The sequence below is a fragment of the Sinocyclocheilus rhinocerous genome, unplaced genomic scaffold (genome assembly GCF_001515625.1).
Source record: "Sinocyclocheilus rhinocerous isolate Xijiao unplaced genomic scaffold, SAMN03320098_v1.1 scaffold853, whole genome shotgun sequence".
Taxonomy (NCBI): Eukaryota; Metazoa; Chordata; class Actinopteri; order Cypriniformes; family Cyprinidae; genus Sinocyclocheilus; species Sinocyclocheilus rhinocerous.
Genome location: NW_015627738.1, coordinates 1229832 through 1248175, shown reverse-complemented (window position 1 = coordinate 1248175; position 18344 = coordinate 1229832). Strand labels below are relative to the sequence as shown.

Here is an 18344-nt window from a genome sequence, read left to right as displayed (position 1 = left end):
GTAACAACCTGTAAAATGACAAATCATTTATACTGTAAGTATTTTTAAACTAAGAGGTGCTTATTCTAATATTACGTGGTAGCCTATGTATGGCCTAAACAACAATCTTATGTTTAGGAATGATTTAGAAAGACGATATATACTTTTTATCATTTTATATTGGTATTTTATTATAGGTATTTTTTAACCATGGGGTACACATTCTATTATTAAAGGATGGACATGAAGGAGATTACTGAACAACAAAACTAGACATCTAGTGAAATGAGTTAATGAGTTTCTGCTATGATTTATAATTCACGAGTCTACTTACCTTATGAAAGCTTATTCGTCGATTTCAGCAACTTCACACCAGCAACTTCTCAACACCACTACACGGATAGACTCGTCTCATGCGCCATTCCAGCTGTTTCCAGTTCGCGCTCCCCACATTCACTGCTGCAGTTTTAAAGTAACACACTCCAGACAGTTTCAAAGTTGTCCCTTGTCTGCGCTTCGATTAGTTTTCTCCTATTTTCCACACATGTTCCCGTCTTAAGCACCGCAGACACGGATTTCGTCGCACACAGTGACAGAGCCGTTCACGTTTGAACACACGTGACTTGCTGCATGCTCTCAATCTCATTCACTTCCTCCACATTCATAACCCAGCAACGTCGGGTTATTACTGATATCAACCCAAATTGGGTCAAATCAAGCCAGCTTCCTAACCCAACAGTCTCAACCCAGCATTTAGATTGAAACAAATACAAAATTTTGTAATCTAAAGCGTTACCAAATTTTCTAGCTTCAGACTTTGATTCTATCCTGTCGGAGGATATCAAACATGTTCGATATTTTCCAAGAGGTCCTCGTCATATTTTCAGCCGATTTTAGAACACATACTGTTGTTTAGTGTATGATGCCCAGTTTTTCCTTTGTGAAGTGTAGTGTATTCCAGCCTTTAGTAAAACATGGGTTAGAAAAAAATCAGAATCAAGAATTCCAATAGACCATGGAATAAATGAAAGTAAAATATTTTAAAAGCACAGCAGTGCATAGTATACCTGTTGTAGCAAATTGTTTACTTTAAGAGTACGTTATGTTTAATTTAAATGTAACATTTTTATTTTAATGTAAGTCTATGTTTTATTTATTTTAAATTTAACTGTAATTTACTTTCAAATGCCCAAATTGCTGAAGGGTCTGCACAACTTTTTTGTACAAGTTCATGTTGCATTGTTCAAAATACCTGTAGTAGCACAGCAGTGCACACCTGTTTACATTTAATTAAGGTGGACTAGACTAGACCGGATAATATCGTATCGTGGGGCCTCTGGTGATTCCCACCCCTAATTTTAATGTTTTTTTCACAGTGTTTCTGTTCATCTCACTGTTTTTGCAGTGTAAGGAGAGATGATGTGATCACATCAGTGACACCCCGTCTGACCTGCACTGAATTCGACTGTCAGACCCTGATCAGACAGAGAGTCAAAGACAGACACAAAACCAGCATGAAAAACAAGCGCTTCCCTCTGCTCTCATCTGGATCACCTCCAGACCAGCAGCAGCCAATCAGATCCCCTCAAAATACATCAAGCGTGTGGCAGAAATTCAGGGATTTAATGAGCCTCAGAAGGAGGAGTATTTCAGGAAGAGAATCAGTGACGAGCATCAAGCCAGCAGAATCATCTCACACATTAGAAGATCAAGAAGCCTCCATATCATGTGTCACATTCCCGTCTTCTGCTGGATCTCAGCCTCTGTGCTTCAAAACCTCCTGAAACATCACAGTACAGAAATCCCTCAAACTCTGACTGAAATGTACATCCACTTCCTGCTGACTCAGATCAACACGAGGAATCAGAAGTATGATGAGATCCTTTGAGATACACTGAGATCTTTAAGGAGGAATCTGTGATTCATCAGAGGAAAGTCTACTACTTCATACATCTGAGCTTTCAGGGCTTTCTAGCTGCTTCCTTTGTGTTTTACTCGCATGTAGTCAAGAATGAGGAATCACTGAAGTGGTTTCTGTATGCAGACTCTGTACAGAGAGATTCAGGAGTTTGTGAAATCAGAGAATCACTCAGTGAATAAACTCTCTCCGTCTCACTGCTCAACAATAGCCTATATACTTAAGATATCAGAGGAGGTGCTGGATGAGTTTGATCTGAAGAAATACAACACAGATGAGGGTAGAAGGAGACTGATACCAGCTGTGGTGAACTGCAGAAAAGCTCTGTGAGTATTAATTTATGAGATTGGAGGTGAAACTGAATGTGTCTTTTATTGAGACACAGTAACATTGTAATTCCTCCATCAGATCATGAAAAAAAAAAAAAAAAATCAGATCATGACATGATTAAAAAATACTGTTTTAATTTTAATGAAGTGTTTAGTCCCTCCCATCTCACTCCAAACAACATAACCTGTCAGACTCAGAAGGAGTTAATGAGGCATGTCCTGAATTTTGGTCAAGTTTAATCAAGCTGTTCATCAATTGTTCCTTCTGTTGAGGTCCACCTTTATCAGACTGTAAAGGTCAGATTGAAATGATTAAAGAACTTGGTAAGAATGTCCATGACCGTGTGTCAGGTACTGCTCAACTTTTGGACTTTTAACACTTTTTAGTTTTATTGTTAGTTACATAGGGGAATATGGGGGAAGAACAAAAGGTTCCCAATGGGATGTTGTTGTTGGTGTAGAATTAATGGATGTATTATTTAATAATTTAATAATTATATGTACAATTAAAACATTTTTTATTATTCATCATAAACATACAGGCCAGTTGTAACACAGTTTGTAGATCGGGAAGAAGGAGGCGGGAACCGGCGAACATTTAAAGAAAACTTTAATAAAATAAACACACAAAACGAAAGTAAAGCGGCAGCCCCTCGCGGACGACTGCCGCACACAAAATAAAAGTAGATATGTGGGGTGTGTTAGAACGAGCCGTTTTAGGGGGGCGTGGCAGAGTCTTAACTTTGATAAAGAATATCTCTTTGGTTTTGAGACTTTAGTCTTTGCAACTTCAGGGATCTTATCTATGCACAATCAGCTTGTAACACTCCAAAGAGAAAGGAAAACTTGAAATCGCATCATATGACCCCTTTAAGGGCCAACAACATCCATCTGACTCATCTGTACATAAGCCAATAATTAAAAATAGTGCAAATGGAACATAATAGTTTGAAAGCCACCACAAGCATCTCCTGTGATGATTCTGATGAACTTTGGAGAGGTTTGGTTCATTTTTATTGCTCAGATTCATTACTGAAGAAATAATGCGACGTAACTTATGGCTAAAGAAAATCTCTTGTTTTCTGTGAGACTAGATAAAAAGATGAAAAGATACATTAAAATCCATGTAATTTTTTAATTTTTTAAAAAACATTTAATTAATTATATTTTAATGTTCCATGCAATAATAATAATATATTTTTTAAACTGTAAATAATGAATACATCAGAACAGTTCTCGCAAAAAACAACACAGCTACACAATAATACTTCAGCTGATATAGTACTGTGAGGCACAAAAAAGGTGTAGTGGGAACTAGGGCTGGGTAAAAAATATCAATATCTCGATTTTAATCGATTCTCATTTTTACGAAACGATATAGATTCTTAAATCCCAAGAATCGATTAGTCTAGCCTGTTTTCAGTTAATGGATGAAACATTGAAGCGCACTTCCCATCCAATAAATCGCAATAAGTATTGTGCGTTGGTACTTTAAATATGAAACAAAGTCTCAGATTTCAATTTATGTCCATTGTATTGCAGTATTCAAACAATAAATGCCGTTTTGGCACTGTTTAATGTGAAGTGACAGATCGCTGTAGCGCCTCAGTTCAACAGACGCGCAGCGCGAAGTGCACGTGAACTGATAATCTCCTCCACATTAATACCAGTTTCAGCACAAAATAAACATGACTAAACATCCAAAGGTAAGTTAAAAGAACGAGTACAACAATCCTGTCTCATGTAATCGCTCAATCAGTGTTTCAGCCGCACAAAGACTACCTCAGAAAGCATATTTGGTGACCATAAACTCGATAGCCAGCCAGAAAAATAAACTGTAGAGAGGAGCATTTTGCTAAATATATGCACCATATAACATTAATTTAAATTTTTACCGTTCTTTAATGCTTTATTTATGTTTGAATAAATCCATCCAAGTTTTTATGACAGCCACTATTTAAATGCAGGGCTCGCAAAATCGCTAGCCCGACGTCCCGGGGCTATTGTGTTTTCCAGTCGGGCTACCAAAATGTATCACTGCCCTGTAGTGATATATAATCCCTTCCTTGATTCGCGTTGTTCACTGGCTTGTAGGGGTGAAACGGATCATAGTTTATCATTTACACGTGTTTCTAAGTCTTGCCAATTTAAACATTCAGGCGTTTTAAACCATTCATGCGCATGAAGAATTCAGTTCGGTGCTCGCGCGCACACACTCAAAGTGCGCACATACAGAGCGGCATTTCAGGCAGAGCACGAACAAAGAATTGATTCCTCTTTCGCTTGAACGGACACATACATGTACAATTATCTCAGAAAATACACAGGCAAAACCTTAGTTTACTTGCATGGAGACATTGCTTTTATTTGTATTATTTATTTATATGATTTGGGATTTGTTTTAAAATGTCAATTTAGTATATTGTTTGACAGTTTCAATTTCACAAAGTAATGTGCAGCCTTTTGGTCTGAGAAATAACAAAAGGACACCTTTTTAAAAATCTGTCTTAAATCTCATTTTGTTAAAAAAGAAATTGTGAGAAAATTGTATTGTGAAATCAGTATCGTGAATCATATCACATCGTCTGTATCGTGAATTTTATCGCATCGTAAGTTTAGTGAATTGTTACATCCCTATATGCTACTAGTTTTTGCTGATCATGCTGATTTGTCCCCAGTAAAGTTCAGCCGATGTCTTTTTTTATTTGGGATAGTTAAATTCATTTTGGGCTACCAAAACCTGAAGAATGCCTGCCCGAAGGGCTACCAGGGATTTTGAAAATTTGCGAGCCCTGAAATGTGTATATTTAAAAAAACTAACTGAAGTAATTGTAACTTAATTATTATAAAAACTTCATTAAGTGCAATTTAAGCCGTTGTACAGCACAAATCAGTCCGTTTTAACCTTCAATATTATAATGCAGTACCAACTGACTGTCATGTATATTTTAATGCTGCGGACGCAAGCTTCAGACGAAGAAGTGAATGATGTGTGCTCCCGGCGCCTATTTATACTATAGTCGCACCGGTAGTGACGTCATGGCTGTCGCCGGCCAACAAGTTGGTGTTTTTTCAATGTATGCTTCAGACACGGGTCACGACGAGGCGTTCCCCATAGCGACCCCTAGAGAACGCAGTGTCTCGTTCCCTACTCAGGGAACCATGGTTACATAAGTAACCTGAGACGTTTCTCAGTATTAATTTCTTGTTTATTGAACTGTTGTATGAAAGCAATATCACAATCGTGCTGTTTGTCCACCATCAACTGACAGCAGAGAAAGTGAGGGGAGATTAAAGGGAGACATTTAGCAAGCTTCCGAAAGTACACTGACAAAGATAAACTTACTGCTAAATAAATGATCCTTTCAGACTTTAGAGGAACAAAATACAATTTCCGACAAACATTGCCATTAGCTTATTTCATTCTCTGTCAATTCATATAAATTTCCTTATCAGAGGTTGTTGACATTTTTTGTAAATAGCAGATATTCTGTATTTCATGTTGTCATCTTAGGACAGATAAAAATTAGAGCATTACTCTAAACACGTTTTTGTGTTTGTATTTGGAGTAGATGTGGATATATTCAGAAATGAACAAAACTGGTTCACCTGTGCAGGTGTTTTACACAGTCAATAATACACGGCCATAACTTAAGATTGCATGGCTGCCACATAAGGATGTAGTTAACTCGACAAAATGATCTTGTGGCTATAGCATATTATCATGTTCAGTGTTCGAACTATACCGTGGACTTTGGGGGAGCCCACTTGTTTTTTGTTTTTTTTAAGGGGGGGGGGTTCGTGCGCTTGCACGTGAATGAAGGCTTACAATGACTTACAAAGATACATAACAGCTACAAGTGTATGCACTACTTGCTTTATGCAAGCGCTATATAGGATAAATCCCTATACAGGATTTACCCTATTATACTTTATCGACACGAATTGATAGGTGAAACAACAAACAGCCACCCACAAATAGTCTATAAACAAAGCATCAGGCTGTCTGAGTTCACATGAACAACGGTTAAAGTTACTCGTCGTCAGGCTACAGAAGAATACCATAATTCCTCCGTTCAATTAGGCCTAAGACATCGAGAGTCACGCAGACCTATAACAACCCAGCCACAACACACTTAGCAATGTATATTACTAATCAAAAATTAAGTTTTAATATATTTACAGTAGGAAATTTACAAAATATCTTCATGGAACATGATCTTTACTTAATATCCTAATGATTTTTGGCATAAAAGAAAAATCTATCATTTTGACCCATACAATGTATTTTTGGCTATTGCTACAAATATACCCCAGCGACTTAAGACTGGTTTTATGGTCCAGGGTCACATATGTTGTGGCCTTGACATACTATGACGCTTTCCAAGATTACTATGTCACGGGCACGACAAAACAAAGGGAACCAAATGTATCCCTTCCCCGTCGTTTTAAAATATGAAATCAGACTGCTACTTTTGTTAGTAACCAAACTGTGTGTGAACATAACAGTATTTATCACTCTAAAACACGACTTGACACTGTATTCTGACGCTGTGTGAACTGGGTCAAAGGTGCACTAGATGAAGTGAATATTTCCCTACAATCCACCAAGCCTGCAAATGCATCTGACAGCGATGAGGACGGTCCTTATCAAGTTCAACACCTGCATGTGCTGCTTGTGTAACAGAAGACAGCTACTGAGAGCAGGTAAACCTCACTTCTCTAGCCTCAAGAGGTGCACTAGCGACTACTGCTAGACTCGGTTCGAGTAGGGCCGGTTACACTTTTGACCGCCTCTATACTGCAGGTAAAGACATATTCCTTTCAAAACACTAACACTTACACGAAAGTACTAAAAAGTTGCATATTTAATTTGAAGGAGGAAAAAATATTGCGTGTAAGTGTGTGCTTGTGTATTCGGCAGTTAGACAGGACATTGTTGACACACTAACAGTTATAATAACAGTATATGTGTCAGACTTGTGTTCCCGTTTTGTTGTTTTCCTTTCCATGTGTTCCTTGTTTTCCCTCTTGTATCATTATGCCCTTATTTGGTCCTTCCTGTTTCCTGTTCCCATTATGTTTATTGATCCCAGGTGTTTCTCATCATCCCCTCATCAAGTAGTGTATTTAAAGAGTTTCCTTTTCTGAGTTGGTTGTTCATCCTAGTGCTACGTGTGTGTCTGCCTGCTCTGTGTTACCCGAAGTTGAAGATTAAAGACTGCGTTTTGAGTTACTCCAGTGTCTCCTCGTTCCACCACAGTAGCCGAAGCATGACAATATGCTTTAACTTAAATATTTTAATAGTTTCATAGTCAAGCATATCATGACGTCACAAGCCTGAGTTAGACACGGACATGCAGAAAAAGAAAATGATTTTCTTATGAAAATGGAAACCGGTTCAGCTAGTTTATCACACAAGTAAAACTACGTAATCAGACTCAATTTTATGAAAGGAAGAACGTGAATATCCTCAGAGGAGAACAGCTGTTTGAAGAGACAGGATTTATGAACTGGATGAAGTTTGTGTTTGATGGTCTTTATTGTTGAGACAGAGGTAGGTTTGAAGTGACACATATTTGAGATCATTCTCATGCATCATTATTGAACTGTAAAAGTCAGTACTTGGGATGCTTTATTCTCTGTAGTTATTTTTTTTCTTCTCTTGATTGCTTTTCCATACCAAATTCCTGCTGATAAAACACAAATAAAATGGAAACTGAACTATCCTGTAAAAATGTGTTATATCGGATTCCGGGAATGTGATCAGTGATTTCTCAGAAAAGGAAATCAACATGTCAGAATATCAGCTGTTATAAAATTATATTCAAGTATCAGGGGTTGGATTTACAAAACATTTTTAAGAAAATGAAACTTAACTGCTATTTTCTTTATTTGTAACTTATTTGTAAAATGATTAAGCATTACAGCCAGAGGTGTATAGTCACATCCTTTGTTGCCTTGTCACCTGATGAGTTTGCATCAAAATGTTAAATTTATTTTGGTGTTTCAAATATTAAGCATTACAACCAGAGGCATATATAGTCACGGAGCACAAATATATACAAATTACATATTACATAGTTAAAGACCATGGGGGGCACATGGTCTTTAACTATGTAATATGTAATTACATTTTACAATATGTAATTGTCCTTTTTATTTAAAGAATTTTAATGGACTTAATTGTATAATGCCAAACAGCAAAATAACTTTTTTGTGTGTGTAAATTAATCAATTTGAAGTATTTGCAAATATGTTTATTTTAAAACATGCACACATTCACTGTTAATTGTATAGTGACACAATTACTTCATTGTAATTGTATTAAATGAATAAACATTACTTACACTATGGAATAAAAACCCAATACAATTCTTTTTTGTGTTTTTATATAATGTGTTTTATTATATTTAGTCCTAGAATATAAAACATATTTTCACAGGATAATTAAGCTTCTTTCAGTAATTTTTTTGTGACTCCAAAAGGCAGATTACATCAGTTTTCTCTCCTGATGTAGTTGTAACGAATCAGCTCATGGGAAATATGAATAATTAATCATAACTAGTTATAATTAATTATGAATATTTTAGATCCGCTGTAGATATTTACTTGACCTCTCAGGGAAAATGTGGTCGGTCTGCTGAAACCATTTCATTTGCGTTTTGAACTCGACTGAACCAGTTTCTGTTTTCTCAAGAAATAGGGGAGCAGGAAAACAATGTTGTTTATTTACCAACAATATACAGGTAAACCAGTTTTCTTCCTTTCTGCATATGTCACACATACAATGACAGAAATTATAGTTCAGGAATCAGGATCACACAAACATTCCTCTACAAACTACATCTAACAATCTCACTTTATTTCTCATGATTGCACCTTTATATCTCACCATTGTTGTTTCATGTATTTGTGAGCATATACCGTATCTTGTATATCTCAACATTGTAAATTATAAGAAGCCAGTTGGGGCGAAAATTGTGTCATGGCGAGTTAGTTGAGAAAATGTCTTAGCCATAAATATTTCTTACTGGTCACGAAATTGTATTTTGCATTTTATTTTAATTAAGAAAGTTTTAAAATAAATATTTTGAATAAAGTAGTATTGTCCTTATGACAAAGGTCACTGTACGTGTTACTTGGGAAGACGTACGGCTTCCCTGTCAGATGCTTTGACAGATACATGTGCGTTTCAGCACATAACTTACATTTTACAGCAGGGATCCTTTGCTGTAAATGTTAGAAAGTCACAAGAGTGTTTTCATTTTGCAAGCGAGTCATTAAACTTCAAAGACTTCACTGAAGGAGCCCTGGTGCTTGGATGCACGTCAAACAGATGAAGCATAAAGGAACATGAGCACAATAATTCAGACTAAAATATAGGCTATATTTTGCTAAAATATTGGTTACATTTTAGTATAGGGACCAATTCTCACTATTAACTAGTTGCATATTAGCATGCCTATTATTAACATATTGGCTGTTTATTAGTAGCCTACTTATAAAGCACATATTCTGCATGACCATATTCTTCATCCCTAATCCTGCCCAATACCTAAACTTAACAAATACCTTACTATTAATAAGCAGCAAATTAGAGTTTATTGAAGCAAATATCATAGTTAATGGTTTGTTAATAGTGAGAATTGGACCATAAAATAAAGTGTGACCAAAATATTTTTGTAAGAGTGAAGAGATGAATATAATTATTATGTTCAGGTGAGTAATTGTGTGTGTTCTTCCTACCTGTTGACGGTTAACATCAAGTCTCTGCTTTTGTTTTTTATTCATTTTTAATTGATTTATTTATCTGCTTTCTTAAAGGGGTCATAGGATGCTACATGCACTTTTACAAGTTGTTTGAACTGAAATGTGTGTTGGCAGTGTGTGTACACAACCACCCTAAAATGATAAAAACCCACCCAGTGGTTTTTGTTAATCTACTAAAATCTTTACCCCTTTCTCAAATCGAGCCGATCTCAGATGGGCGGGGTCAGCAGAGCTCATTAACATTTAAAGGAAAATGCTACAAAACGGCTTGATCTGAAAAGAGCTGTTTTTGACAGGGTAAAAAAGGTGTTTTTTACACAACCATTGAGAAATTTTAATCAAACTATGTTACAGACTTTTCATTAAGACCCTAAAGAATCATATCAGCTTGTGGAAAATGGGCATCCTATGACCCCTTTAAGAATATTTTCATGAATCCAGTCTGCTCACCTCTTTCTTATGAAACAGCCAAAATTCAGCCAGTTTATGACACAAGTAAACCTATTTCTGCAGACAGACTGCATTTTGTGAAATGAAGAATTTAGATACACCACAACCTTAAGATCTAATATTTGTACAAAGATCTCTATATCCTAAAATACCATTAAACTATGGAAATATGGAAAGCCGAACACACCAAAAGAAGGAATCTGTGCTGCTCACATCAACAGTTACTGTATATGTTATATGGTCTCAAATGCATAAAACAACAATGGTGAGATATAAAGGTGCAATCATGAGAAATAAAGTGAGATTGTTAGATGTAGTTTGTAGAGGAATGTTTGTGTGATCCTGATTCCTGAACTATAATTTCTGTCATTGTATGTGTGACATACGCAGAAACGAAGAAATCTGGTTTACCTGTATATTGTTGGAAAATAAACAACATTGTTTTCCTGCTCCCCTATTTCTTGAGAAAACAGAATCTGGTTCAGTCAAATTTATAATGCAAGAGAAATGGTTTCAGCAGACTGACCACATTTTTTTTTAAAGAAAGCACTTGAACTACATCAGGAGAGAAAACTGATACAAATGTAATCTGCCTTTGGGAGTCACACAAAAAAAATAACTGAAAGAAGCTTAACTGTCCTGTGAAAATATGTACATCATACACATCATCGGGAGAGAAAACTGATTAAAAAAATTATCTGCCTTCTGGAGTCAAATAAATTGAAAGAAGCTTAACGTGAAAATGTGTTTTTTAATAGTTGAATTACTGAAATAAATTAACTTTTCCACGGCATTCTAATTTATTGAGATGCACCTGTATATATATAATAATTTACCTGAATGTGATCAGTGATTTGTCAGAAATTCAAATCAGAGTAGAAGAATTTCTTCAGTCAATTCAGTTCTATATATTGTCCATTTAAAAAGCACTGCCTGTAAAATGAATATCTGTGAGAAAAGAGAGGAGGAGGAGGATGTTCACACACATGAAGCAGCATCTCCAGAACCCAGCTGTGTGTCTGTGAAGAGTGACGAGTCCATAGAAAACCCCCCTGATCTCAATGATGGAGCAGTGACCTCAGACTCTGAGTGAGTATAAATGGGATGGAACATGATAAACAGGGATGTTGACTACAGACATGTTTCATACAAAATATAAAGTCTGCAGATTTCCCACTAGCCAGGATTTTCAGTTGAATTTTGCTTAATGTAAAGAGTTATTGAAGAATCTAAAGGAGTCTGTGCAAAGAAATATTAATTTTCTGTTTCTAGACAACTAGTGGGACGCTATCTGAACGGGCACTTCTGTGTGAATGTGGTGTCATTTCAAACTAGAGCGCTGAGTTTGATGTGCTGGAACATCTGAATGCAGTTTTCTGTTCATCTCACTGTTTCTACAGAGTGAAGAGTGATGATGTGATCAGATCAGTGATGTTCTATCTGACATGCTTTGTCTCCTACTGTCGGAACTTTCTGGGGTGGCAAAACATAGAAGCTCTGCAGACACACAAACTGCTGAAGGAAAATGCAGACTTACAGCACAATTCTCACCAATCAGTAGATGATGTTGTAGTTCTGGACTGGACCGAGGGAAAAGCCAATCAGGATGTAGATTTCATGTTTGTGCTTCCATTTCGAGAGCTGAACTTGATTAAAGATCACCAGTACAGTCTTCACAGACTTCTGCTGGACTTTCATCCTGAACTCAAAGATCTGGACTCAAAGGTTTATGAAGAGATTAAAGTTGTGTTCATCTTTGATGGTCTGGATGAAAGCAGAATTACACTGATGTTTTCAGACATTGAGAAAGTTTGTGATGTGAATGAGTCTTCATCAGAATGTTGTACAGAGAGTGAAAGATCAACATAAAACCAGCATGAAGAACAAGTATGAGAGATTATTTGAGGGAATCACAGTAGAAGAGACTCAAACCCTCCTGAACTGGATCTACACACAGCTCTACATCATAGAGGGAGAGTGTGAAGGGGTGAATGAAGAACATGAGGTCCTGCTGACTCAGATCAACATGAGGAATCAGAAGTATGATGAGAGAAATCCAGAGAAACTCCTGAAGTCCAACAGAGAAGTGATTGTGAAACTTGCTGAATTGGCTTTCAGTCAGCTGATGAAGGACAATGTGATGTTCTATGAGGAGGACCTGATTGAGAGCGGCATAGACGTCACTGATGCCTCAGTGTATTCTGGAATCTTTAAAGAGGAATCTGTGATTCATCAGAGGAAAGTTTACAGCTTCATACATCTGAGCTTTCAACAGTTTCTAGCTGCATTTTTTGTGTTTTACTCAAATGTTGTCAAAAATCGGGAATCACTGCAGTTGTTCCTGGATGGATGTAACTGGAACATCTGGGAATGCGGTCTTCTGCATGAGATACTAAAAGCAGCAGTTAATAAATCATTGCATAGCAAAAATGGACACTTGGATCTTTTCTTGCGGTTCCTGTTTGGTGTCTCACTGGAGTCCAACCAGAGACTCTTACAGGATCTACTGACTCACACAGTGAACAGCTCAGAAACCATCAAGAAAATCACACAGTACATTATTAAAGACAAAATCAAGGGTAATGAATGTCTCTCAGCTGACAGATGCAATAATCTGTTCCTCTGTCTGCTGGAAATGAAGCATCAGACTCTGTATAGAGAGCTTCAGGAGTTTGTGAAATCAGAGAATCGCTCAGTGAATCAACTCTCCCCGTCTCACTGCTCAACGATAGCCTACATGATTCAGATATCAGAGGAGGTGCTGGATGAGTTTGATCTGAAGAAATACAACACATCAGATGAGGGTAGAAGGAGACTGATACCAGCTGTGCTGAACTGCAGAAAAGCTCTGTGAGTATTAATTGATGTGTCTGTGTGCGGTCACATGTTAATATATTCATCATTATGAATTGCATCCTTCACAATACCAACAATATCAGATAAAGCTTATTTTGCAGCCTTTTTGAACAGGTTAAGTCTGAGTTCTGTAAGTCACAGTTTGTTTCATAGTACATCAAACTCTTTTAGTTCAAAAGCTCAAGGAAAATTTGATTTGTCATAGGTATGGGCATTTTTCAACAATATTGTAATTGAATATTTAAGTTAATAAAAATTAAACAATCAAGTTTGTTAAAGCACTTTTTATTTACTGCCCACCAATAAATCAGATCCTTATCTGGTGGAATTTATGGTTCCATCAACAACTGCAGGCAAATGCAATTAACTTGTGTCTACACGCCATCCAATGAATGTTATAACTGTGAGTGTCAGTTTCGGTGTTAAGGATTTCACATGCATTCATTACATTTACATCAGAAAATTATTTCAGATTGAATATTTGAATATTTAAATAATCATGCACCCCCCTAATTGGTCATTATATGACCCTTTTAACATGAAATGCTAATCTAATAATGTTAATTTGTAACCATGTAATTAGGCAGAAAAACAACAGCAACAGCCCAATAAAGTAAATCAAATTACAGGTCAGAAGCACAAAAAAGCCTTTACATTATTACCCCCCCTTAATTTTCTCTCTTCTTTATTAAACTATATTTCATTGTGTGTCATAGACTTGCTGACTGTAATCTCACTGGTCAGTGTTGTAAAAGTTTGTCTTCATCTCTACAATCATCAAACTCACTGAGAGAGCTGGACCTGAGTAACAATGACCTGCAGGATTCAGGAGTGAAGCTGCTCTCTGATGGACTGAAGAGCTCAAACTGTCAACTCAACATACTGAGGTTTGGGATTTCTTTTTCAAATTGAATAGTTTTTGAAGTGAAGTAGTGCAGCAGAATACCCATTTATACTGTTTGGTTCACCAGTTTTACAATTTTTGGCAAATGCCCTGATGAAGTGAATATATATTAATGCCATAGTGTAACACAACTCCTGTAGATAAATTATAAATACAAATAATTTGTCATTGTCTTGCTTTTGCCTGTCATTTTTTTGTTCACTGTTGAATATTATAAAGAATGTAATACATAGTATTATTTTGGGGAAAGCCAAGGTGAGGGCCTTCTTTTAATAAGGATGGATGCCATCAGAACCAACAACAGGGTCTACTTTCATACCACGTCAATTTTTTTTACACTTATCACAAGTTTGTACAGTATTTGTACTCTGATCTGTTTAGATTGACAAGCTGTAAACTCACTGGTCAGTGCTGTAAAGGTTTGTCTTCATTTCTTCAATCATCAAAATCACTGAGAGAGCTGGACCTGAGTCACAATGATCTGCAGGATTCAGGAGTGAAGCTGCTCTCTGATGGACTGAAGAGTTCAGACTGTCAACTCAACATACTGAGGTAAGAAAAGCAGATAAATGTTCACTTAGTAATAAAATTAAAAACGTCCTCTTCTCTGGTCCTGATCTCCTGAGTGTTTGCAATCAGTGTGTCTGAAGATTGTATTTGTATTTGCTCCAGTCTGTTATTTTTATTTTTTATTTTATTATTTTTTTCATTTTTCATATTTTTGAAAATCAGTGAAACACTAAATGTTCACTTAGTAATAAAATTAAAAACGTCCTCTTCTCTGGTCCTGATCTCCTGAGTGTTTGCAATCAGTGTGTCTGAAGATTGTATTTGTATTTGCTCCAGTCTGTTATTTTTATTTTTTATTTTATTATTTTTTTCATTTTTCATTTTTCATTTGGAGTTAATCCAGCTGAACTGAACATGTAATCAGTGATGTGTGGATAAAAAGTGACAGACTGAATAAATAAATCAAATAAATCAAAAAGCAGATTTACAGGAATCTGAACACTCTTGTGTGTGAGTTCTACGTTAACTCCCTAATGCTAGCCATTAGGCCAGGGGAAGTCGTGGCCTAATGGTTAGAACCCAAAGGTTGCGGGTTCGAGTCTCGGTACTGGCAGGGATTGTGGGTGGGGGGAGTGAATGAACGCTCTCTCCCACCTTCAATACCACAACTGAGGTGCCCTTGAGCAAGGCACTGAACCCCCAACTGCTCCCCGGGTGCGCAGCAAAAATGGCTGCCCACTGCTCTGGGTGTGTGTTCATGATGTGTGTGTTCACTACTGTGTGTGTGCACTTAGGACTCACACAGAGCACTAATTCTGAGTATGGGTTACCATACTTGGCCACATGTCACAATCACTTTCACAATCTGTATTGTTAAAAGCGCTATATAAATAAAGGTGACTTGACTTGACTTGACTTTAAGAAAAAAATTTAAATCAGAATCTGTTTTTCCCCCATAACCATGATACAAACAAAACATTGCCAAATCAATTCCAGGTCACTGAAATGGATGTAGCCTAAATGTATGTGCATGTTGTAGTCTTGAACCTGATCAGTTGTGATGTCACATAGCATGTTATCTTGAATGTTTGTGTGTTCGTAGATTATCTCGCTGTATGGTGACAGAGGAAGGCTGTTGTTTTCTGGCTTCAGCTCTGAGTTCAAACCCCTCACACCTGCAAGAGCTGGATCTGAGCTACAATCACCCAGGACAGTTATTAGACAAGCTGCTCTCTGATCCAAACTACAGACTGGACAAACTCAAGTATGTTCAACGCTAACAATCATCATGTGTATTAAAATGTGTGCAGTATCCTCGCTGTCTGCAGTTTATAAAATGTGTGCTGTATACTCACACATGTAGTATAATCACTAAAAACTGTTACGGTTGATAGATTTTGTGACTCCATTTCACATACAGACTAAAAGAGGGTTAATTGTGGCCTTAATAATATCAGTTATTGATTAAAACACTTGCACAAATGAAAGGATATAGACACACAATGATCAGTGAATGTAAAGGTGTGTCTGTATGTCAAAGCTTGAGGATCTTATCCAGTGATAGAGGCTGTGAATCAGGAACTACATGACATGATGGAGGACAGAGAGAGGATATCCAAGCGTCTTCATCAGGAAAGACACCAGTCTGAGTTTAGAGATATAGTTCAGCTAAAAAATACAATTCTGTCCTAATTTACTCATCTTCAGGTGTATAAAAAGGTGTATGACTTTCATATTTATTTTTTATTAGTGTTGCAAAGTTACACTCAGTTGAACTAACTGAAAACTGCATGTAGCCTGAAAAATAGCCTGATTAAAACTTAAGTGATAAAAAATAACTAGTGATGCATCGAAACATGAGAATGATTCTTCTGATTTTATTACATTCAGTTTAAACAGCGACTGATAATAGTTACTGTATTTCTGATATCAATGTCACTGTAACGGGGCTGACAAGACGTGAGACTTGCGGATCCATATGCAAAAATCAGCTGTGACTAGACTTTCCTCATGAAGATCAGTTGTGACTCGACTTGACTCATGATGATCAACGGTAACTTGACTTGATTCATGAAGATCAGCTGTGACATAACGGGGCGCTGTTGTGTCCGCCATTTTGCGATCAGGCTCCGCTGTCGCCGCCATTTTGTGAGCGTGCTCTGGTACAGCCGCCACTTCAGTCACAGACACTGTGTCGCGTTCTTCCTCCGCGACACCCACAGTAAACAAAGATCCAACAGTCAACAATGCATAATCCATTAACTGAGCGAGTGATGAACGTGGACCCTCGTGTCTAAGTTTAGACCTAAGAGGTTGATTTATGCCATCGCAGAAAAACTCTATCAATGAACAGTCTGGTAAATCAGAATAGTGAGCGATGGCTAAATGATAAGCGCATACAATACTCGGCCGAGAATGGTTGTTTGAGTGAGTGTTATATAGTGAGTGAGTGATATGAAACAGCTGTGTGCAATCAGTGCTGTGTGCAATCAGTGCAATGAATGATGGGATATGTAGTCCGGGGTGATATGCAACAGTGTGTAGTGCGAGAGTAAATGAAAATGGAAAGGGTGACCTCTGATGGCTAGCAGACGGAAGTTCATGGACCGGATTCGTGACAGTCACACTGTTAAGCTCTCTGTGATGCGGTGCTTTTGTGGGGATATTTTGTATGGGATATTGTCTGCTGATATGAAATGTTCACTGTATATCATAATAATAAATAGCATTGTTGACAGTGATGATATTTTGTTTTCTTTTTAAATTAAACACATTAAATATTACATATATACGTATGTAATATAATGTGTATTTCCATCACAGGTTTGGTCTTAAATTTCACAATGTCTTAAAAAGTCTTAAATTTAACTTGTTCATATCTGTAGACACCCTGAATAGATTATGTAAAATATTAGCATGAACAACTATCTGTATTCTCTAATATGGCAACTGTCATAATCCTTTCTTGTTATAGTGTGGATCATGGAGGAGCATTCAGGATTACAGAAGGACCACAGAAATGTAGGACACACACACAACCCTTAATAGTTGTTGTTTTGTTGTGTTACAGATGTTATAATCTCTCTTCTTGTGTTCAGATGCATGTGATCTCACACTGGATTTAAACACAGCAAACACTCTTCTCACTCTGTCTGAGATGAACAGAAAAGGGACACGTGTGAGAAAGAAGCAGCCGTACCCTGATCATCCAGAGAGATTTGATGAATGGTGTCAGGTTCTGAGTCGAGAGAGTCTGACTGGACGCTGTTACTGGGAGGCTGAATGGAGTGAGAGGGCTGATATATCTGTGTCATATAAAGGAATCAGTAGGAAAGTATGGTGTACTGACAGTTTGCTTGGGTACAATGAAAAGTCTTGGAGTCTGAATTGTTTTGATAACAAATGTATTGTGAGACACAATAAGTACAGAAAAGTCATACCTGTCCCTTCAAGTCACTCTAACAGAGTAGGAGTGTATCTGGACTGGTCAGCCGGCACTCTGTCCTTCTACAGCGTCTCTTATTCACACACACTCACACACTTACACACATTCAACACCACATTCACTGAACCCCTCTACGCTGGATTTGGGGTTTATCCGTATAGGTCAGTGTGTCTGTGTTAG

General features: G+C 37.1%; 1 protein-coding gene across 1 annotated transcript; it reads left to right on the top strand.

Moving 5' to 3' along the window:
* Window positions 1-1789: 1789 nt before the first annotated feature.
* On the top strand, window positions 1790-18344 carry LOC107734107 (NACHT, LRR and PYD domains-containing protein 3-like). The gene is made up of 6 exons (XM_016545962.1): window positions 1790-1828; window positions 12470-13299; window positions 14022-14192; window positions 15822-15983; window positions 17694-17740; window positions 17818-18344. The coding sequence occupies exons 1-6, from the start codon at window positions 1802-1804 to the stop codon at window positions 18342-18344; spliced, it is 1764 nt and encodes a 587-aa protein (XP_016401448.1). The 5' UTR covers window positions 1790-1801.